The following is a 24,292-nucleotide window of genomic DNA, read 5'->3' as shown; positions in this document are numbered from 1 at the left end:
AGGTTATGGTCGTCCATTACTTCCAGCTGTTTGATGCACATCATTATCCTTTGATGTCTTGGGGTGCCATGGTAACCGGTAATGATTTTCTGTTTGCGTTATCTCGTTATAAGACGTCCCGGAAAAACTCATACATAGCCTCCCTTCGCTATCCTGACAGCCCGCCACTCCCTTCACCCGCTTGTGCTGTGATGTGTTATTTAGATAACGGTCTCCATTCTCTCAACGGTCTCCATTCTCTCAACGGTCTCCATTCTCTCAACGGTCTCCATTCTCTCAACGGTCTCCATTCTCTCAACGGTCTCCATTCTCTCAACGGTCTCCATTCTCTCAACGGTCTCCATTCTCTCAACGGTCTCCATTCTCTCAACGGTCTCCATTCTCTCAACGGTCTCCATTCTCTCAACGGTCTCCATTCTCTCAACGGTCTCCATTCTCTCAACGGTCTCCATTCTCTCAACGGTCTCCATTCTCTCAACGGTCTCCATTCTCTCAACGGTCTCCATTCTCTCAACGGTCTCCATTCTCTCAACGGTCTCCATTCTCTCAACGGTCTCCATCCTCTCAACTTGGGAGACATTTTTCAAATCATGTGCAAAAACTGTTACCTCTGGTGGTTGTCCCTCAAAGTCTCGGAGATCCTTTAGGGTTTCCAGCAGTGATTTCCAGTTTTAGACCAAACATGATCATATAACCAAAAACTAAACACAAGATCCCATCATACAACCAAACACAAAATCCTGCTACACTAGCTCATCCTGCTATCTTAAATAGACCAAACATGATCATATAACCAAAAACTATCACAAATATCATCATCTTCATCCTTGCTTTCAATTCTGATTTTGCATCTTCAACCCTCTCAAATAGATCTTTCTCAAGCTCTATTTGCATCTTCTTCTCAATCTCCATTTCCATTTGTAGTTTTACAGTTTGAACAGAGAAAGACTCTACCTCATCACACAGTGCCTCATCGACCCACTTGAAGACGTGGTCATCATTCATAAGCTATCAAGGTGATGGAGACAACAATTGGAACAAAAACAGATTCAACATAAACCAAATCAGCAAGAACAGATTCAACATCAACAAAAATAGACTCTACCTTCTTCGCAGCTGCATACACACAACGGAAGTATCGTTGACAAGGATTTGACTCCGATTTCGATTTTTTTGCCACGATTGCTTCTCCACACCAACATCTCTTAGGCACACCAACAACTGTACCCCGTCCTCTCTCTCGGACATTTGATGCACAACTCGAATCTCCAGATACATTGCTCATGATTCCCAGAACTTGATTTACGAGAATTTGATTTTTTAGGGTTTAAGCATTCGACATTTGGGGATTTTCGTTTTTAAGAAGAAGAACGTCAACAATTGAATATTAATATTATTAGGTTAACTTATGGTTTCCCGTCAACAATTGAATATTAAAATTATTAGGTTAAGGTTTCCCGCCAAAATATCGCTTTACGGCTGAGTTATAATCATTACTGGAAAACGAAATGTCATGTGACGGCTCAGTTATAGTGACTTATAGCTGAGTTATCACAAGAAACAATTTGAAAATAAATGAATGATATATATGATTTGACGGCTGAGTTATCATATTTACGGAAAATCGAAAGGTCTCATCGATTCATGTTACGGCTGAGTTATAGTGAGTTATGGCTGAATTATCCAAGAAACAATATGAAATTAAATAGTGATATATATGACTGAGTTATAATATTTACGAGAAAACGGAAATTCTCGTCGATTCATGTGACGGCTGAGTTATAGTGATTTATAAATCTTTAGTAGCTGATTTATCGTAATACCGACTGAGTTATATTAATATGAAACATTACAAAAAAAAAAAAAAAAAAAACAAGTTCAGAGTTCATAAAGAAGAAGACACGACATTACAATGGAATTGACTTCTAAAAACCGATTAAGAGGAGGAGGAACCATGAGTTATAGTTTATCCCAATCAAGAGGAGGAGGAACCACACACTGGTCGGAATCGGCCTCCGCAATCTCTCTCATCTCCTCTAACCTCTTGTGCTCAGTCGCTAAGTCGACAAGTTCTCCACCCAAGATTTGATTCAGTTGGGATAGTTGAGCGTCGATTAGTTCCACTTGATGCACGAGGACGGTCTTCTCTTCCTTCTTCTTCATATGCTCATCCATCATACGCAGAATTTCTGTGTAGCGACGCTTTGTCTCCGTATCGGCCGCGACTCTTGTCTGAGTAAAAGCTTCGGACACGGCCAATAGTGATTCCTCTACCCACTCGTAATCAGCATCTCTTGCTGGCGATATTGGTTCGTCTGCCTTGCGTTTTTGACGTCTACTGGAACCCTCTCCGTCCATAGCTCGGCTATCAAAATAAAAACAACCATCACCAATTGATAGGTGCAATGATCAGAAAATATGAAATAGATTGAGAGGGGATGGAGAGGAGACTTACATATGCAATGATCGAAGGAAATGCTATATATTGTACTTGGATGTAGAGGATATTTATAGGTACAATGATACAATGAATAAGAAACCGAAACGAAAGGTTGCGTCTATTATTAGGTTAACTTTGGGTTTCCCGCCAAAATATTGCTTAACGGCTGAGTTATAGTATTACGGGAAAACGAAAGGTCTCGTTGATTGATGTCATGGCTGAGTTATAGTAAGTGATGGCTGAATTATCACAATTAACAACCTGAAAGTAGATAGCTGAAATATATATATGACTTGACGGCTGAGTTATAGTATTTATAGGAAAACGAAAGGTCTCGTTTATTCATGTGACAGCTGAGTTATAGTGATTTCTAATTCCGAAAAGGTCTCGTCGATGCGTCTATTACAGGATTAACTTATGGTTTCCCGCCAAAATATTGCTTAACAATAAAATTATTAGTCTATTTATTACCTCTCAACTACCATCGCTTAGGGGTAATACGCGAAGCGTCACTTTTGTTCGGTTATAAATACGCGTTGAAGGGGTAAAAAATATGTATTTTTTTTTAAACCAAAGAGACGCTGCGTGTATTATAAATACTTTTTGCTCTTGACTTACACATCAAACCTTTGTCTCATGAAAACGTATAAATCATCTCTCAGAGTCGACAAATCCTATAACCTTCTTCCTTCAATCCGTCAGAAATGGCCCATCTTTCTTCAAGACATCTAAGGTCTGGTTTGAAATATTTGAATAGGGATCATTCGACAAACGTCACAGCAGGTAAACGCATACATCTTCAGATTAGATTTGTTTTACTGTTAAGGATAAAAGAGATTGAGTGTGTTTGCCTTTTTGTTAGTAATTGTTGATGACGACATTTTCCATTGGGAGGCTACTTTAATCGGGCCGGTGAACACCCCTTATGAAGGGGGAGTGTTTAAAATGAGTCTTCATTTTCCGCCTGATTACCCAAATAATCCCCCAAGCTATTTGTTTTTGATTATACTGCCTTTTATTTTAGCAAGCATGTGTATTAGGACTCCTCTTTTTGCAGCAACTCAATAGTTTTTTTAATATAATTTCTTGATAATGCAGGTTTGTTTTGTCACAAAAATTTGCCACCCAAACATATCAGATAATGGAGGCATATACCTAAGAGTGTTGAAGTCCGCCTATTGGCATCCCATGTCGATTATTTTGCTTTTCAAGAGATTAGTGGAGAAGTTGATTGAAACAGAGGTCGATGATGAGGACCAGATCAATGAAAATCTTGCCAACCTCTACAAATCTGATAGGACAAGGTTTGAAGCAATGGCTAGAGAGATGACAAACCAATATGTTGGGAGAGGAAACTGAAATATGAACTTAAATAGTTCAAATCTATTTTAAAAACTCTTGAATAATTTATCTTGATTTGTTCCTTTTAATAAAATATTTCAGTCTGTGCTGATATAGGAATAACAAAAATTCACGTCTATTATTAGGTTAACTTATGGTTTCCCGCCAAAATATCGTTTTACGGCTGAGTTATAATATTTACGGGAAAACGAAAGGTCATCTTCCAAATAACTTTCTTGTAATCGGCCGGTCCAAACAAATAATATACTATTATTCCATCTCTGTATATATACAAGTATTTCCGTTACTTTAGTCTATTACCTCTCAACTATAAACTAGAATAAAATTATTGTTTACAACACTATATCCGCTCGAGCACCCAGGATGCCGGATCTCCCCGACGATGTTTTCATAAAAATCGTTTCCCTTGCTGCAGAAGATCAATGGTGGTCACTTGGTTCTATTTTAAGGGCTGGTCGTAGGGGAAGAAATGCAGTATACAGTAAAGAAGTAATAAAGACAGCTGCTATCTATTGCCTTTGTACTGATCCATCACAAATCAACACATCCAATGCCCCTGACGGTGGCCTCCAAATTGAAGGGCGGTACAGGCCTTTCTTCGTCAAATGCTTTGACGCCCGTAACCCCATTGCCATCTACTACGAAGGGCTAAAGGGTTGTGGCTGAGGATAGAGATATCTAGCGTGGGATTGATATTCTCAGTCGTATTGTACCGGCCGATGCTTATGCCACCTTTGCATGTGGGGTGCTAAGTATTTGTCAAGGGAATGAGGTTATGGCCGTCCATTACCTCTAGCTGTTTGATGCATATCATTATCCTCTGATGTCTTCGGATGCCATGGAAACCGATAATGATTTTCTGTATGAGTTATCTCGTTATAAGACGGCCCGAAAAAACTCATACGCAGCCTCCCATCACTATCCTGACAGCCCGTTACTCCCTTCACCCGCTTGTGCTTGGATGTAATGTCTGGATTATGGTTTCCATTCTCTCCGCTATGGAGACTATATAATCATGTGCAAAAGCTGTAACCTTTTGTGGTTGTCCCTCAAAGTCTCTGAGATCCTTTAGGGTTTCTAGCAGTGATTTCCCAGTTTTACCTTAATATGTTCTATGTATCCACCTTTTATGCTTCCACATTTTAGTATCTACTCTCACTTTGAGGCTGAATTATAGTAATGTTACGGCTGAGTTATAGTTTTATGTGACGGCTGGGTTATCAAAATTAATAATCTATAATGGCTGAGTTATCAAAAGAAAGGTCGCGTCTATTATTAGGTTAACTTACGGTTTCCCGCCAAAATTTTGCTTAACAGATGAGTTATAGTTTTACGGGAAAATGAAAGGTCTCGTTGATGGCTGAGTTATCGTAAGTAATGGCTGAGTTATCACACAAAACAATCTGAAAGTAGATAGCTGATATATATTACTTGACGGCTGAGTTATCAAAAGGAACAATATGAGAGCAAACGACTGGTTTATACGACTTGACGGCTGAGTTATTACACAAAATAACACAAATCTCCCTAACTACATCCGACAAGTTTTCACATTGTGCCCAACTTGCTTACATCGCGAACATGCTAGTTGCTTCCTAGGGCGTTTATTTTCAATGGCAACTTCCAAAGATGATTTAATCCTACACTTCTTGGGCCTTCTTGGCTGGTTCACAACAATCGGAGGCAAGCACTTCTGATTATCCACAGCTTCAGGAGAAGGGTATGATTCATCTGGAGGCATAATTGAACCAGCTCATCCGTTAACCAAATCGACACTCCTAAATTTTGCATCGCACATGGATATACGAGACACATCCATATGCTCTGCAGCTGCGATTGCATGGATGCATGGTATTTTCTCGTGGTCGAAACGACGGCATGTGCATTTTTTTAGGTCCAAATTTACAACATGCAAAGATGATCCATAGCTCACTTGCACACGTACAGTATCAATCGTTAGTACCTCCATAAGTCTTGTTGTGGTGACACGTTCCTAGTAGGGAGTAGAACAAAAAAAAAACATTTTAGGCTGAGTTATGAAAACTATAATGGTAATGGCTGATATATGGAAACAGTTACGGCTGATATATGAAAGCTGTTATGGTTGATGGCTGATATATGGAAACAGTTACGGCTGATATATGAAAGCTGTTATGGCTGAGTTATGTAAACTTACCTGTAACAGTTTCTCAACACCTCGAGTGATCGTTGTTAGCTGCGATTTCGCATCCTCTCTCCGTTCAGAAAACCATTTGGTCATCATATTCCGTACCGATTCTAGCATTCGAACTATGGGAAGACTTCTAGCATTTGACAGTGCATGGTTCATTGATTCTGCAATATTCGCTGTCATTAAATTGTATCTTTCACCCGGGAAATGAACACGCGCCCACATTCGGACACCAGCTCATTGGAGGTATCCATGTAGTTTGGGATAACATGTTTCAATCTCATTGAAAGCCTCATTAAAATCAGACAGCCTAAAACACCTTGCCGTTTTTTTCACCAGAGGGAACAAATGTTTTCCTTTGAACTTCACCAAGATGTTCTTATACAAATGGTAAGTGCAAATTCCACGCGAAGCCAACAGATACACTTAACCAATCGCTTTCCCTATTGATTTATGTCTGTCGGAGATTATCGCAAGATCCTTTTCGTCAGGAATGGCAACTTTGAGTTGTGTAAAAAACCAACGCCAAGACTCATCATTTTCAGTGTCAACAACAGTGAAAGCTAATGGGAAAATTTGAAAGTTACCATCCTGAGCTAGGGCTGTTAGAAGCGTCCCTTTGTAACTACCATGGAGAAACGTTCCATCGACAATAACAACTTTGCGCATGAAAGCAAACCCAGCAATACTCGCACCAAAAGCAATAAAAACATATTTGAATTTGTCTTCATCATCTATTTGAAGACGCGTGACTGTACCCGGATTTTCCCTTCTTAACTTGTATATGTAAGAGGGCAACTCGCTAAAACTATCCTCAGGAGTCCCCTAATCGATCTACCTTGCATTCAGCAGCGTTCGATATGCCTTCCAATAACCCATCTGTTGACACCAAACAAATTAATAAATCAGCCATTACATATAGATTACTCAGCCGATACATTCGAATAAGTCAGCCGTAAATAATGAATAAATCAGTCGTAACATGTAAATAACTCAGNGTAATGTTACGGCTGAGTTATAGTTTTATGTGACGGCTGGGTTATCAAAATTAATAATCTATAATGGCTGAGTTATCAAAAGAAAGGTCGCGTCTATTATTAGGTTAACTTACGGTTTCCCGCCAAAATTTTGCTTAACAGATGAGTTATAGTTTTACGGGAAAATGAAAGGTCTCGTTGATGGCTGAGTTATCGTAAGTAATGGCTGAGTTATCACACAAAACAATCTGAAAGTAGATAGCTGATATATATTACTTGACGGCTGAGTTATCAAAAGGAACAATATGAGAGCAAACGACTGGTTTATACGACTTGACGGCTGAGTTATTACACAAAATAACACAAATCTCCCTAACTACATCCGACAAGTTTTCACATTGTGCCCAACTTGCTTACATCGCGAACATGCTAGTTGCTTCCTAGGGCGTTTATTTTCAATGGCAACTTCCAAAGATGATTTAATCCTACACTTCTTGGGCCTTCTTGGCTGGTTCACAACAATCGGAGGCAAGCACTTCTGATTATCCACAGCTTCAGGAGAAGGGTATGATTCATCTGGAGGCATAATTGAACCAGCTCATCCGTTAACCAAATCGACACTCCTAAATTTTGCATCGCACATGGATATACGAGACACATCCATATGCTCTGCAGCTGCGATTGCATGGATGCATGGTATTTTCTCGTGGTCGAAACGACGGCATGTGCATTTTTTTAGGTCCAAATTTACAACATGCAAAGATGATCCATAGCTCACTTGCACACGTACAGTATCAATCGTTAGTACCTCCATAAGTCTTGTTGTGGTGACACGTTCCTAGTAGGGAGTAGAACAAAAAAAAAACATTTTAGGCTGAGTTATGAAAACTATAATGGTAATGGCTGATATATGGAAACAGTTACGGCTGATATATGAAAGCTGTTATGGTTGATGGCTGATATATGGAAACAGTTACGGCTGATATATGAAAGCTGTTATGGCTGAGTTATGTAAACTTACCTGTAACAGTTTCTCAACACCTCGAGTGATCGTTGTTAGCTGCGATTTCGCATCCTCTCTCCGTTCAGAAAACCATTTGGTCATCATATTCCGTACCGATTCTAGCATTCGAACTATGGGAAGACTTCTAGCATTTGACAGTGCATGGTTCATTGATTCTGCAATATTCGCTGTCATTAAATTGTATCTTTCACCCGGGAAATGAACACGCGCCCACATTCGGACACCAGCTCATTGGAGGTATCCATGTAGTTTGGGATAACATGTTTCAATCTCATTGAAAGCCTCATTAAAATCAGACAGCCTAAAACACCTTGCCGTTTTTTTCACCAGAGGGAACAAATGTTTTCCTTTGAACTTCACCAAGATGTTCTTATACAAATGGTAAGTGCAAATTCCACGCGAAGCCAACAGATACACTTAACCAATCGCTTTCCCTATTGATTTATGTCTGTCGGAGATTATCGCAAGATCCTTTTCGTCAGGAATGGCAACTTTGAGTTGTGTAAAAAACCAACGCCAAGACTCATCATTTTCAGTGTCAACAACAGTGAAAGCTAATGGGAAAATTTGAAAGTTACCATCCTGAGCTAGGGCTGTTAGAAGCGTCCCTTTGTAACTACCATGGAGAAACGTTCCATCGACAATAACAACTTTGCGCATGAAAGCAAACCCAGCAATACTCGCACCAAAAGCAATAAAAACATATTTGAATTTGTCTTCATCATCTATTTGAAGACGCGTGACTGTACCCGGATTTTCCCTTCTTAACTTGTATATGTAAGAGGGCAACTCGCTAAAACTATCCTCAGGAGTCCCCTAATCGATCTACCTTGCATTCAGCAGCGTTCGATATGCCTTCCAATAACCCATCTGTTGACACCAAACAAATTAATAAATCAGCCATTACATATAGTTTACTCAGCCGATACATTCGAATAAGTCAGCCGTAAATAATGAATAAATCAGTCGTAACATGTAAATAACTCAGCCTATCCATACCTATAAGTTAGCCATTATCGTCAATAAGTCAGTCGAAACATAGTTATTACCTTTAGACTAAATTGCTTATTGAAAATGACTCCGACAATTTTAGGTTTAACATCCGGACCAAGATCACCAAGATAGTCCCTGTAAAGACCTGCCAATACATCAGCTGTTGATTGGCGGGATCTAATAGAACGTTCCATCACAGAACATGTGTGTGTCCGAATCGTACACACGAACATGAAAATCTGGGTCATTCCCTTGTACAGATGCACGAACTCTCCAAAGACATCCTTCAACCCAGCACCTAAAAACCACTTGTCTCGGATTTGATAACGGTACATTAAAATCAAATCAATCCCTAACCGAAATAAGTTTCACGTGATTCCTGAACTCCTTTTTGCTCTTGTATCTTTGTCCTACATCAATTTTTAGCGTTGACACCTCCAACCTAATAGCCTCCGGATTCATCTTCGATCCAGCAAAGTTATCATCTTTATGAGCTTTCTTCTGAGGAGGCGGAGTAGGTGGGTCTTCCTCTTTACTCTGAGGTTCGCCCAATACAGAAAATTGCTCCTCATCAAATTACTCACCATCGGAGTCGTCGACAAAATCAAATCGGCCTTAAAATTCATCGTCTTCTTCTTCGTTAGATGCTACTTCGACAGCTTCTTGTTCTTCTTCGTTTTCTTTGTCAACGATCTTACCATTATTAAAACAAGTGCCTTCAAATCTCCCATCGTACACTTCGTATGTAGGTTCTACTTTCGAGTCACTGCTTATCATGCTTCCTCTAGATCCACTAGTTTATGTAGACTCTTTCGCCGAAAACTCTACACAGAGACGGAGCTGATCAGTTTTCCATAGCCCTAAAAAACATTGCAACTGTCGATCATTGGAGACAAAAATTGGTGGAGTATCATGCGCCATTAGTTTCAGTGTCTTGTTCGAGAACATGTAGCTCAGCTTTAGCTCATGGCTAAACGCGTCCAATCCGTAGTCTTCAAGAACAAGCTTCACAAGCTTGTCGTGTGTTGTGCCTCCATTGATCTGCACAACTATACAACCTCTATCGTCGATGTTAAATACATATCTCTGTGTCTTTACCCAATTACGGGAAACAACTAGAACCGGAACTGGATCCCTGAAAGAAAAATGAAGAACAAGGTGAAGAAGAAGTAGAAGAACAAGGTGAAGAAGAATGTGAAGAAGAAGTAGAAAGAACTAGGTGAAGAAGAAAATTGAAGAAGAAGGTAAATAGTTCACTTATTTACCAGTTGAAGAACGACGTTTCGTATTTCCGGAGAAAAAAAAATATGACATGGAATGCTGACATGGATTTCGCGTCCGACGTGGCAACTCAGCCATCAAACAATTAATAACTCAGCCTATATAAAACTCAGCCACAACATGAAAAACATTACAGTAATTAAAAAACATTACAGTAATTAAAAAGCAAAACAATTGCTGCCAAATTCAGCCGCTTCATCAACTGAAAATATGTAACTCAGCCGGTATCGTTTAATAAGTCAGCCGTAACTGAATAACATTCTAGTAATTATTTTTTTGCTACTAAGTCAACCGTCAAATGGTTGAGCTGTATGATAAGTCAACCTATCACGGTTGAGTTGTACGATAAGTCAACCGATCACGGTTGAGTTGTACGATAAGTCAACCGATCACGGTTGAGTTGTACGATAACTCAACCGTAACAGTTGCTCATAAGTCAGCCGTTTTTCATAACTCAACCAGTCGGAAATGGTAATTTAGCCGTGTCGTATTGATAACTCAGCCAAAATTTTGATAACTCAACCGTCGGGAGAAAACTCAACCGTAAGGACGGTTGAGTTATAGCATATCTCAACCAGATTTAATAAGTCAATCGTAACGCTTGGTTGAGTTATGCTATAAGTCAACCGTCCACTCTTACTCAAATGTTTTTTTCCATAACTCATCCGCAACATACCTATAACTCAACCGCAACATTCATCTGTAACGCGTTATAGATGAGTTATGGTTACACGTCAGTGATTTCTGACGTGGCGTCTGATGTGGCAATGACATTTTTGTAATAACGTTTTTTCCGGTAACATAAAACAAGGGCACGCTGGGTATTTTCAAAATACCCGAAATATTATAGTAATAAAATCTTTTTTTATGGATTCTAGTAATATTACCTAATTTGGATAAAATCACCCTATTTTTTTTTTGGGAAAATTTGAAAATTTAGATTTTTTTCCGTTTTCTTTTCTTGCATAAAAGTGTCATTACTCATAATACGTTACGTCTTCTTGAACAACCGACTCGGATTTGAGGAATGTTTTTATCAGTTCATGGCAGAAAGAGAGAGTAAAAAACTCATGGACTAGCCAAAGTGCAACCCGTTGTGCGAGTGTGATTGACCTTTTTTTTGGGTTAAAGCATGACAATTAAGTATCTGCTTGCTCTGATTAGGAGTTTGTACATCTTAATTAAGCAAACAGAAAATATTCACAAAAGAGTAGATTTAATATAATTTACATCAAACATTTTTTTCTTCTATGAACAGCAGAAAACATCATGTTCCAAATCTGCATCCATGTGTTTTCTCTATATATTCTATACGTCACTATCTTTTCTTTATCCTTTTTAGTCTTTCTCTATTGTAGCAAGACACATGAGTCCTAAGACACTAGAATGTTGTGGCGTTCACACACTTTACCTCCATTTTCACCCCACCACTTCTCCGCTTGTTCTTCGGTAAATTGTTTCCGGCTGCGATAAAAGAAAAGTTTTTAGCGAGCTTGAACGATAAAAAACATGATATGTCATGTTGTTTTGCTTATTAAGTACATGATAAGGAGATAAGAAGCAATCATATACCTGAACCTGACACGCTTGAGTTCATTACCACCACCAGGTAAAGACAACAATGTTAAATACACTCCTGGTTCGTCTTGCACAACTCTCTCTGGCTTCTCACTGTGTTTCCTATGCCCGTTAGCTAAGCTCCTACTTGTTAGGTTATTTTGACTATCATGAGAAACCATGCTTCTTATATGTGTTTGGCTACTAGTCTGTGTTACTGTCTCTTTGTCTGTGTGCTTTGAGTTGGTGCTAATACCATCCTTTTGAGATTGTTTTTCAACCATTTCCTTCATCTGCATTGACCATAGTAAAGTTATGGGTGATCGATAGACGAATGTAGTTGAGTTTGAGTCTGGAAAAATGTCAAACCTGAGTGGTCAGAGATCTAATAACCTCCTTTGCAGATCTGTTTTCCTCTGCTTCATCTGCTGCCATTGCAGTAACCACTTTCAACTGCTTTCTAGTTTTTTCGAGTTCCTCTTCAAGTTGGTGGGTTTTGAAATTAAGTTGTTCTACCTACAATGTTCAGTGAACAGAAACATTCTTTTAGGTCTAGAAGCATTTGCTTTTGATGTGATCTACAGATGAAAATGGATATGGTTAGAAACCACTACCTGTTCCTTTAGACCTGCCATTTCTTGACTAAAACTTTCTTTTATTTGTTTAGATTCCTCAGCTGCAACTTCATAAGATCGACGTGGACTAGTTGACTTTACTGAAACAGGAGACGCTGTGCGAGAGCTCACTCCTGAACCAGGAATTTTAACCTTGGGAATTTTCGGCAACGCTGTTGATCCTTTGGATAATGGCGAACCAAGAGGCTGTAAACTGCCATTCATGAAAGGAAAGACATTACGGTTATTTGCTTCATTTTTTAAGTCTCGTCTGTGGTGCCTTCTTTCACCGTAATGCAATAAAGAGTCAGCAGACGATATTCTAGAGTGCACTGAGAGGAATCTTTGAGTTAAGCTGTCTCTTTCTGGAACATCTGTTGATTTCCGCATGTTCAAAAAGTTTCTGGCCTGTGAAGTTGGCGTAGAGGGAGATGATTCTCTAGACTTTTTCAGCTTCGTAAAACATCCGTAACACACTCTATATGGTTTGTTCATATCAGGTGCCAGAGCAGCTCTCAGAGACTTCCTACTGCTGCATACTTTACAAAATACCAGGCCACAGTTGTAACAGTTGTGGCGTTTTCTTCTAAAGGTGAAGGGATTGCGGCAACCAGCACATAGAGAATGTTCAGAGCCAGGTACCCATTTGTGAACACAAATCACAGCAGTAAAGTTTGATCCACATGTAATAGCCTTCACTTGCTTTTCTTTCAGAAATCCCACAACTGCAGGTTCCATTTTGTTCTCAACGTTTCCTTGGCCTAACTGGCCATTTAATCCCTTTCCCCATGTGTAAATTTCTGATTTAGATGTCAAGACTGCAACATGATAAGAACCACACGCAATCTCCTCCACAGAAGCCTCTACTATGTCTCCTTCAACACGTGCAGGAAAGTTTCCTTTGGCGGTAGGATTTCCGAGCTGGCCATAAACCGTACTACCCATTGTATACACATGTCCTGTGGATGTAAGACAAACCGTGAGACTATGTCCGCAGGCAACTTGGTAGATATTTTCATTTTTTAATGAGATTACACACTCGGGAAGTAGTTTTGCATCATAATCACCATGACCAAGTTGGCCTTTTTCGCCGTCCCCCCATGTGAAGACTTGCCCGCATGAAGAGCCAACTTCTGCATCAGATGCTTCATTAGTCACTTCTACCACTGCAGCTGTATGCCAAACGCCACAAGCAACCTTCACTACCATTAGTCCACTTAGGCTTTCAACTTCACGTGGAACACTTGTGCTTCTCCGGTCTCCATGACCCAGAGCACCAAAAGATCCATCTCCAAACGTGAACAATTGGCCTGATGATGCAACTACTGCTGTATGCCAGGGACCGCAAGCGACATACGATACATGAGTTCCCTGTAAGACACCAGTCACTCTCTTGGGAATCCAACAACTGGATTCATTCCCGTGCCCAAGCAAATCAACATTATGAGTGCCATCACCCCAACTGTAAAGATCACCGGAATGAGTAACAGCGCATGTATGGAAATCCCCACAGGCTACAGATTTGAAACCAATTCCTCTGACACTACTAATGAACTTTGGTTGGTGGGCATCTTTTTCTATGCCGTGCCCTAGCTTTCCTCCTGCTCCCTCGCCCCAGCTGAAGATCTCTCCTTGTTTGGTAACTAAAACCGCATGACACCTACCACATGCAATGTTTTGGGCATCAAGAACTATTGTTGACTCTAATGCTTTTGGTAAAAGGGCATCCTCTGTCGTGGAGTTCAGTGACTTTCCAGTACCGCTCAGTACACCATCATATATAGCTTCACCCCAGACAAAAACATCACCTAAGGCATCAAAGTCTTCGTGACATGAACCATGGCTAGAGGTGCTCACAACGCTAGATAGACTGATCCGAACTGGGTCACTGGTCGAGAACCGTGAATTTGAATTTTCAACAATTGACGGAGCTGGAGAAAATGGAGAGAAGGTGTTGGCATTGGCTTCTGTTTGATTGTTACTGGCGGGTGCAGTAATTGAGACAATGTCAGCAAACACTTTTCCCAACCGATTAGGTGCAGACGTCTCAGTAGAGGGTTGAGTAACTTGATCCTGTAGTACGATGATGCAAAGTATTAAGGTGTTTGTTCAAATTCTTAAAAACATAAAACGTGGTGTGACTCACAAGAATTGTTACAAACGGAGACACTCTTCGAGCATGAGGGGTTGGACATTCAGCTGAAGTGATCTCAGGTTTAATAGTGTTTTTCCATTTGGAGACTTTTACTCTAGTAATCAATGCCTTCAAACCAACAACCCAAACTTCTGCTTCATCTTTGTCTTTACATATCTGCTCAAAACATCGTCAACAAGGTCAACGATGAACCATGAACTCTCTAAATGCTTTTCTATCATTGGTAAATGGCACGAAAACTCACCAAATCCAAGGACCTGTCGGGACATATAAGCGAAAATGACTGATACTCTTTCTCAGGGCGTGGGTATCTCTTAAATGTAGCCTGAAACAAACTTTAGCCATTGAGTCTAAGATGAAAGCAAGAACAAGTCGAAGAAAGAAGAATGGTAATAATATGTATTGACGCCAATAGAACATGAGACCATCTTACAAAGTAGCAATAGTCGAAATGGGGATATAAACATATTTCAGACTCTAAGATATAATTAAGAAACTGTACTTGTTTTGTGAACGAAACATGCATATTGCAGAGAAAAACTCACCGTGCGTTGTCCAGGAACAATTCTCTGGACTTGATTCAGCTTAATCTGCTTCTCTTCTTTTCCAGAGTACCATACTAATGCAGACTCATCCTATATATCACATATAATATACATGACTAAAACAAGAAGACTATAGAGAGTTCTCTCTCTAAAATTCAGAATTATCAGAAGAGAAACATGGCGTCAAATGAAAATCCTACACTTGTGAGCTGGAATGGACAAAACTTAGGCTTCCCTCTACGTCCGTATTTCAGCAAGTACGACCCTTTCTTAAGAGACGTAATGGCCTGGAAAAAATCATTACACAAATGGTATAAAAATACACTGCTTCAAACCATACTAACTATCAAGAAATGACCTAAAAAGACACAGCTGATAAAAGAGTAAAGAGGTACCTGTTCGACGTCTCTTTCAGAGAGACTAATTCTCAAGGAATCAGCCATTGATGAAGCTGCTGCAAAGAGCTAATCCCTTTTTGAATTGGAATCATAATTCTCAACCAAACCGTTTAACATTACTCTAATCTCGTTCCAATCATTCTTAATCTTATCTAACCCATTCTACTAAAGTTAGAATCCCTTCAAAACTGAAATAATTTACAAAATCCCCAAACCCTCAAGTCCAAAATGCACATTAAACCAAAAAAACAGCGAATCCACTCTATAAATCCCCTAGCTTTCCCAATCTCCTGTTCACCAAAATTCTCACATCCTATTCTTGATATCGAAAGCCAAAATGCCACAGGGCACGCCTCTGGTTTGGATCCTGAAAACCTCGATAAGTATCAAATGCGGAAACGAAAACCAGCCTCGCCGGACGTAGAAGCCTGTACCGTCGTCGATCTCCGGCGATGAGGATGGAGGAGCAAATATTTTGAGAGGCTTGTCGTGATTTATGAGAACCTATACGCCTATGCTTCGCTCCCGTATTCAAAAAACCTTTCTTTCTTATTTTTTATTTATTTTTTTAATTATTCTACTTTTAATTTCATTATTTCCCATAACTATATGCTCGCGTATCGTTAATAATTAATCTAGGCCCAGCCCATAAGCCCAACTCGTTACAAGATAATAATTGAATATTTCTAATCATTTGACTTAAACTTTTGCTTACACACTGACACACACACACAAAACAGGAAATGTTTTTCTTGTTCTTTTTCCACAAAATAAACAAACTAAAAGATGTAGTAGGTGTTAACATTGAATTCTATATTAGTCTTGAGTGGAATATTTTAACCGAACTTGAAACTTTAGCAAAATCATGTTTACTAGATAGAGGCAGAGCTTATACATAATCCTGGCAAATTATTTTTAAAAAACCATAGAGACAGACAATATATAGCGAGAGCTTATAAACTGAAAGTAGCTAAACCGGGTTTAAGAACAGACCGAGACCAAGACCAATGTAACATGGTGGTAACTTTAGTACCTATAGTCATCATCAAAGATCATGTAATGATTGGCTCCTCTAGTACTCCTCCCTCTTTCATAACTATCCTTCTGCATCCACACACAAAAAGAAAAACACAACATTACATTAGCTAATATACCATCATTATGTGTAGTATGTAACATTTTTAAGTATATGAGAGCAATGTGAATTTTACTTACCCTAACGATCATTCGCTCAAACGCCTCGGTACCGTGTTGTTCCATGTATTTCTCAGCAGCAGTGAGGATGTCGTCGTCGTCTCGTTTAGGGAAGAAATTGAATTTCTTGTGAGGAACATACCAAATCTTGGTGGTTGCTCTTTGAGGATCTCTGTAGAATGGTCTTACGAAATGTTTGTAGACATGTTGTGCTCCGTTAAACTGTGGTAACACTAACCAACATATCCCAAACAGCTTCATGTATGGCCATATCGGAAACCTTACAAGAATAACCAAAAACAAAAACTAATAAGTATTAGTATCCAATTATGTAAGGAGAAAGTATTGGAGTGTTAATGAATCACACTAACCATTCGAGAGGTTTGGAGAAAGTGAGTTCAAAGAGAGAGAGGAGTGCGTAGAGAACCCAGTAAGTGAGCCATTGCTCATCTTCTGGTAATGATCTTGTCTCTATTGCCTTCACTGATGCATACCTGTTTTGCACAACATAAAATTCAATTATTACAAAAGTGTAATGCCTCGTGTCTTGGATTCTAAGTGGGTTTGTGTGGGTATACGTGCATCTGAAATAGATTTTTTATTCTTTGATGGCATAGGATCAAAGTTTTAAAAGGTTTTGTTTTTATATTTATTTAACCCCAAAATTTTCAAATGTTCATCTAATAAATCTGAACGAAAGATTGGCCTAGAAAGTGAGTTTTTGGTAACAGTTAAATTAGCCATATCAAACAAATTTTAACACAAATCATATGAGAGAGCGAGAGAGGGAAAGGTTTCACTTACAGAGGGTAGACAAGAGTAACCAATGGGCTGCAAAAGCAAGAACACCACAAAAACTTCATAAATTAGTCTAATCTAAAAGAGGGTTTCATTTTTCAAAACTTATCTAGTAGAAAATGTAGCTAAACTTAGTAGAAATAAAACTAAGGAACCAAGATAGGATCTAAATAACACACACAAAACAAATCAAGATAGGATCTGTAAAGGGGAATAAAAGAACAGGGAGAGAGGGATTTACAGAGCAAGGACATCAAAGTTCTTGATGAGAACTTGAAGAACATTATCATCTCCAGAATTTGAAGGCATTATTATTACTCTCCAGTTGAACTCTTCCAACTTCTAAAGCTTTCCCCTTTTCTTTTTTTTTTCTTCTCTCTTTCTCTCACAGTAGAAGTAGAAACAACAAAAGTGGAGGCCAGGTTTCACTTACAGAGACCCTTCTTGGACTTTTATGACCACTCCCTTCACCTTTTTTTTTATCTATTATGTACTTTTCAAAATTTTGGGGTAAAAAAGAGGCACCGAAAATTTACACTTTATTATGGATAATTTTATTTCCTTTCCAACCACATCTGTTGGAAATTTGAACTATTACTTGTGATTTTTTTCTTATATCAATTTATATGTTTCTATAAAAAAAAACTATTATAACTTTGAATATTACTACAATTTTTTTAAAATAGTAACTTAATCTTGATCGATGGTCCAATCTCCCAAGTCTGGTCTCTAATTACTCTCTAGAGTCTAGACCTTGGTTGTGTGCCTTGGAAAAGACCATATACACTTGAGTCTTGACGTTCTTGTCAGCTTAATCCAACATGGGCTTACAAAAAAATCTAATAAATGGATGGGCCTTACAGGAGACCATGTTTTCTATCTACCTCATATCAACTAATGGAGCTGGAGGATTATTCCAACTGGGCCTGAGCATAAAGGATTCGTCTGTAGCTTTCTTTTTTCTTATCAATCTTTTTTTTTTTTTTTTTTTGGCAAACTTTTTTTTATAATCAATCATGAAACAGAAAAAGGTTGAAACCATATAAAGACTTTTCTTTGGTATTCGAAATTTATGTCTTTTAAGTATTGATAATGATATGCTATATGGTATTTCATGCCTTTACAGTAGCCTTTTTATCATTATTTCTTCTAGAAATATTTAAAATGATTATCGTGAATTAGATGACGAATGATTGTATTAGCGTAGCCTGATTAAACATAATAGAGAAGCAAGTGATGGAATGATGATAACCTAATCTTTTTCCAGATCAAGAACAACGAATACACTCTTCTATATGGGGTATATATAACTACGTAGATCCATACATCTATATTTTAAGCATACTTTAGAGACATTTTAATTCCTTTTGGACCTATTGGGTAATGCCAGATTATACTACTACTTCTACTTGTGCCCTTTCCTATTCTTTTTATTATAAAATAAAACGCCGACATAAAAACAATGATCGGTCATGAGACTCATGACTCTCGTATCTTATATGTTTATCATCTAGTATAAAAGTAATACGTAAACAATAATATACAAATATCAAAGAAGATTCATGAGATCATCTGTGTGTCTGTGTCTATATATTTTTCTATCACCGTGAAATCTAATGTACTTTTAGCTTATCGGTCATATTATTGAGATAAAAAAAAAAAATCGCATATTCCTGTAAAAATGCTTGATAATTTCCTTTATTTAACAGATAAATTCATTGACATAACATATGGATGAGATTATATAACCGACAGGCCTATGATGTCAATGAATGGTTCACACCGATCTACGGAAACTTCAAGTATTGTTTTCAATATATATACATACTGGTTTTATATAGAACAATAATTTGCTTCTCTATTAGCAGAATATTAACTAATTATATATAAAATGAGCTGTGTGTATTATTTTAAAATTATTAACGCCTCAATTCCCATGCTCGTTGATATCTCTGATTTATATACAGCTTAGATCAATTACACATTCGTTTCTCTATATATGTATACCTATGCATGGGAAGACCGTATGTACATAAATAGTAAACATAAAACTAATAAATAATGTAGACCGACACAAGATGCAGCGATATGGTTATTACGCATGTTACATGTGCTTATGTATTTTTCCGTATGATGAAATTTCCTGGCTAATTTTACATCTTCAATCGATGTATCCCATGTCCCCATTATAGATTACATATAATCGATGTTTCATCCATCCAATAAAAGATAAAGCTGGAATTTTCTAACCATCATGAGTTTTTTTTTAACTTGCTTATTACATATGCATGCACAGAAACATAAATCTACATTCAATAGAGTTTCGTTCTAGACATATTGTTTTAACTTTACAGTATAAATATATTTCTTCAAAATTTTTAGCAGACTGAAATATTCTTGGTGATATTTTTGGCTCTCCGAAATTCACAAAACTCTGACATACAAACACAATTCTATGTATGCATATATATACGTTTCCATTTAACAAGAATTAAAGTTGATAATAAGTTTCACTGATACGGAGATTAAAAATCGTGAGTCTTCAAATGTAGCACGTACAAGACCAAATTAGTTGCGAGTACCGACCATATGGATCTATAAATATTTTTTTAAGTTCTACTTCTTGTATCTTACGTTTCATTGCTGATCCGAAATAGAACTATACAGACCATGCATTCTCGCAAAATAAATGCCATAAAAATTATGCAACGGCTATAAATTCAATATATTAAACGCATCCCAAACGATGCGTATAGCAAGACCTACTGGCATTAATATGTCATCATATCTACAAGATAATGGATATCCACTCGTCATCAACACACTTATAATAACCAACCAATCACATTTTAATGCTTAACTTGAACAATATGATTTTATTACTAAACATGTCAGCAAAGTATTATTATAGTTAATTACCATCAAACATTGATATACCAGCCAATATTGATCAGACCAAGATGTGATTCATAATGAGAAAATAATAGATCAAAGGAGATAACCAACGTAATATGTACCTCTCCGAGACAATGTAGTCGAAAGAATTAAACCATGAACGAAGAGATTAATTGATAATTTATAATATCTTATTGACTAGCCCTACTGATATCTTATATAATTACAGAAAGTTTTTTTCAACTTTTGCTAAGTAGATGACACTTGGCTTACTATATTTCTGACACCTGTATTTTTTTTGTTTTGACCTAATTAACTATAGTTTGGACCTATTTAATTAGAAGCCCATAAAAAAAAAAAAAAACATCAACATTTTCTTCCTCCTTTCTTTAATCATAAACATATGCAGCCCCCAAGAATCTAGAGCCACCTTATATCAGTTGTTATTGGTTTCATCTTGGAACTATACCAACATTAAATTAAATTTATATGTTTGAATTTTTAGGTTTAATTTATGTGTTTGAATATTATATAAATTAAGTAAGATGATGGGATGGTATTATTTAAGTAAATTAGTTTAAATTTTTGAAAAAATGTTTATATAAAATTAAATTATGAACATAATTACTTAGGTTTGATTTGTAAGAATGCCATCATTTTATGCATTGCCTTATTTTCTAAAAACTAAAACATTTACTTTTTATTTTATCCTCGATTCAATCTCCAACGAACAACAAAACACTAGTAACAATAGTATCGTTGTTCGGATCATCCATTTTTGGGAAGTTACTAACTTTAGAAAAAAAATATTATCTTACTAAGTCTTGAATATTTTTCCCACAAATGTAAATTATTTTTACTTTGTTCATCTTTTTATGATTTATGCAATCATTTTAAAATACTTATAAAAGAAAATAAATAATTTCACGTATATTTGATTTTAAAATAATTTAATATATAATTATGTTGGGCGTCAGATTCTTAGAGTATGAGTTGAAAGAAACCTTACTATATTATATCACTAATAATAAAGTAAAGTTTTCTTTTAGAAAGCTCCAAAAGATTGTCATTTGATGCTCTCTTCTTTCACAAGTGTCATTTTGTTTCTCTTAATTTTTAGTGTGACAAATTTTTTCAATTAACAAATAATTTGATGATTAAATAGTTTAAAGATATAAGATTATAATATTTGGGTTGTATAGGATAATGTCGAGTAATAATTGGCTGTTTTATTTCCACACTTTAATATAAATAATTCACATGATCTTGATATTACATTATTTTATTTTGTTTCCAATCCATTTAAAATAAACTAAAGTATATTTTAATATATATATATATATATATATATAATTTCTAAATAACTAAATGAGAATTTGAATATATATATTTTTTTGATAAAGAGATAACTTTATATATTTCTGTTTAAAGAAAGAAGTGAATATATATTTAAAACAATAGACAATTTAGTTATTAATTCACAATAATGTATTTTTATAAACTTGGCATATTTTTTTTATTAACTTTTCTATTCCATCTCATTAATCCCATATTTTATACTAACTCTCATTTTTGTAACTTTCATAATATTTATAGTAATGCAATGAATGATTAATAATAGTATTTAGAAATATTACATATATAAGAAAATATATAAATATGTAATGATTGCATATCTATAACTCTCACATAGTTCATGTGACTCCTATAACAATGAAATTCTCCCTCTGATTTAATTTAGTTGTCGTTTTAGGTTTTCAATGAAAATGTTGGGTGAATATCCCTGTTTCATCCCTGCTGTTTTAAAGAATTAACCAATGAAATATTTATAAAATATATTAATAAAAGGTAAAATAGACAATTTAATAGTCTTTTTTATTTGTGTGAGAAAACCTTAAACGATAAGTAAAAAACCGGAGAAAGTATAAATCACATTTATCTAATTGATATAAAGATTAGTGTATTTATTATCCAATTAAATAATAAATTTTCCATATGCTCTTAACAACAATTTGTTTTATAAATAGAAAGATACACATTTTACTAATTCTGATACAGTATCTCAAATCTTACATGATATTTTTATTTAATTAATATTTTTTTAACTAACAATCTCCAAAATTACAAAAAAAAAAATATCCAAAAACAATGTAAACTAAATCTGTGCTACGCACGGAGCAACTACTAGTATACAATAATATAAGACACATTATAGAAAACTTGTTCAAAAACCCTAATCAAGTAGTGTGTCTCATTAGAAAACTCTCACACTCAAAGAGAGAAAAACATTTGACAAGACAAATGTAATACTTAATGAGGCCAAAACCTCTAGAAAACAAAAAAAAAACAAAGAAAAGAGCTTAATAGCAAAATCCAAATACTAAGATATATCGATAATCACGTTCATACTTACTCAATACATTAATAAGAAGAATAAAGATAAAATCCGATCAGAGCTCTTAGAATTTAGAAAGAAAAAAATATATGAAATAGTGAAAAAAATAAAAAGCAATGCGAAAAAAAAACACGCTTGTTAAGAACAAACAAACAAAACGAAAGGACCAAAGAAAAATAAATCTCACAGAATATATATGTTTGTGTGTGTTTGCCTAGGAATGATGACTGGTGCTTCCATCTTCTTGATGGTTGTGATGATGCTCTCCGTCGCGGTTTTGTTGGTTGTTATGGTTCGCCGTTTCCGCCACCGGTCGGTAAGCAGCGTTCAACGCAGCTAAAACTCCATAATGGCTATTTTCTCCACCGCCGCCACCTCCTCCATAACCAGACGCCAAAGGCTGTCCGGAAAACAAAGCAATCGGAGCTGCAAAATTCATAAGATGGACACCACCGCCACCACCACCTCCACCTCCACCGCCACCACCACCACCGTTGGGGTTATAAACATCTCCGGAGACAACACCGGAATGATGAGGATTGATATTAAAAGCCCATAGGTTCTGTGTGTTGTCACCACTACTCCAAAACGGCGCCGTGGCAGGACTCTGGCTCGTAGGCAAAGATCCAGCAGTTGATTGTACTAGATAGTTCCCCATTTGGTTGTGTTCTAAGAGCTGTGAAGAAGAAGAAGACGAAGAATGTGACTCGTTCTTGGGACGAACCTGTTGCTGATGATGATGCTGAAGATGAGTTATGGACTGATGCGGAGAATGGAAGTAATAGCTACTAGGAGTTGTACGAAGATGAGCAGCAGAGAGAGAGGATCTTGAGCTACGAAGTGAGATGTTTAAAGAAGTGAAGTTAGCCGGAATGGTTCCAGTCCCTGTAGCGGCTATAACCGCCGGCTCAGCTTGTTGGAGTAGCCACTCGATGGTTTCACCGTCGGACTTATGGCCAAGCTCACGTGTGAGCTGAAAGACACGAGCAGCGCACATGGCAGGCATACGGATCCGACGGCCTCGGCCTTCGACTTTGGTGTGTCGGTCCTTGGTAGAGGTTCGCTTAGGAGGAGGCTTCTTAGGCTCGGAGCTAAGTTCGGAAGAAGCAGGGATGATGGCTAAGGAAGTGGAAGAGGAGGAAGAAGAATCAAGAAGCTGGAGAGGGAAGTTGGGCCGATGATTCGGGTTATGGTCCGGATCCGGATCCATGATGATGATGATGATCGAAGCTTAGGTGGTGGGGAAGTGGGACTATACCACTGTCTCTGTTAGATCTTTATGTGAGCCATAGTAATCTCTCTCTCTATAAATCTCTGTTTTTTTGCTGCTTCTTTTTAGAGAGAGAGAGATAGAGAGAGGTTATAATATGGTCCTTAAGGACATGAAACTCCTTTCAGATGGGAAGCTTAGCTGTGTGTCTATGTCTGAGAGAGAGAGAGAGATAGAGAGATTAAAGCAATGAATATGAAAGCATGGACTTTTATTTTAATTTT

General features: G+C 37.2%; 3 protein-coding genes across 3 annotated transcripts; all 3 read right to left on the bottom strand.

The window, feature by feature from the left end:
- LOC104701609 lies at positions 11,463-16,249 on the bottom strand. The gene is made up of 9 exons (XM_010417324.2): positions 15,514-16,249; positions 15,319-15,405; positions 15,119-15,208; positions 14,818-14,898; positions 14,565-14,729; positions 12,419-14,491; positions 12,174-12,320; positions 11,820-12,097; positions 11,463-11,711 (listed from the first exon to the last, which is right to left on the bottom strand). Exons 1-9 carry the CDS (start codon positions 15,559-15,561, stop codon positions 11,621-11,623), a joined length of 3,060 nt encoding a protein of 1,019 aa, XP_010415626.1. The 5' UTR covers positions 15,562-16,249; the 3' UTR covers positions 11,463-11,620.
- On the bottom strand, positions 16,368-17,941 carry LOC104701608 (HVA22-like protein c). Its single transcript, XM_010417323.2, has 5 exons — positions 17,750-17,941; positions 17,515-17,541; positions 17,082-17,204; positions 16,732-16,990; positions 16,368-16,620 (listed from the first exon to the last, which is right to left on the bottom strand). The coding sequence occupies exons 1-5, from the start codon at positions 17,815-17,817 to the stop codon at positions 16,543-16,545; spliced, it is 555 nt and encodes a 184-aa protein (XP_010415625.1). The 5' UTR covers positions 17,818-17,941; the 3' UTR covers positions 16,368-16,542.
- LOC104701607 (transcription factor TCP15-like) lies at positions 22,555-24,292 on the bottom strand. Its single transcript, XM_010417322.2, has one exon. It carries the CDS (start codon positions 24,006-24,008, stop codon positions 23,013-23,015), a length of 996 nt encoding a protein of 331 aa, XP_010415624.1. The 5' UTR covers positions 24,009-24,292; the 3' UTR covers positions 22,555-23,012.

The sequence above is a fragment of the Camelina sativa genome, chromosome 7 (genome assembly GCF_000633955.1).
Source record: "Camelina sativa cultivar DH55 chromosome 7, Cs, whole genome shotgun sequence".
Taxonomy (NCBI): Eukaryota; Viridiplantae; Streptophyta; class Magnoliopsida; order Brassicales; family Brassicaceae; genus Camelina; species Camelina sativa.
This window is presented reverse-complemented; position numbering and strand designations above follow the sequence as displayed.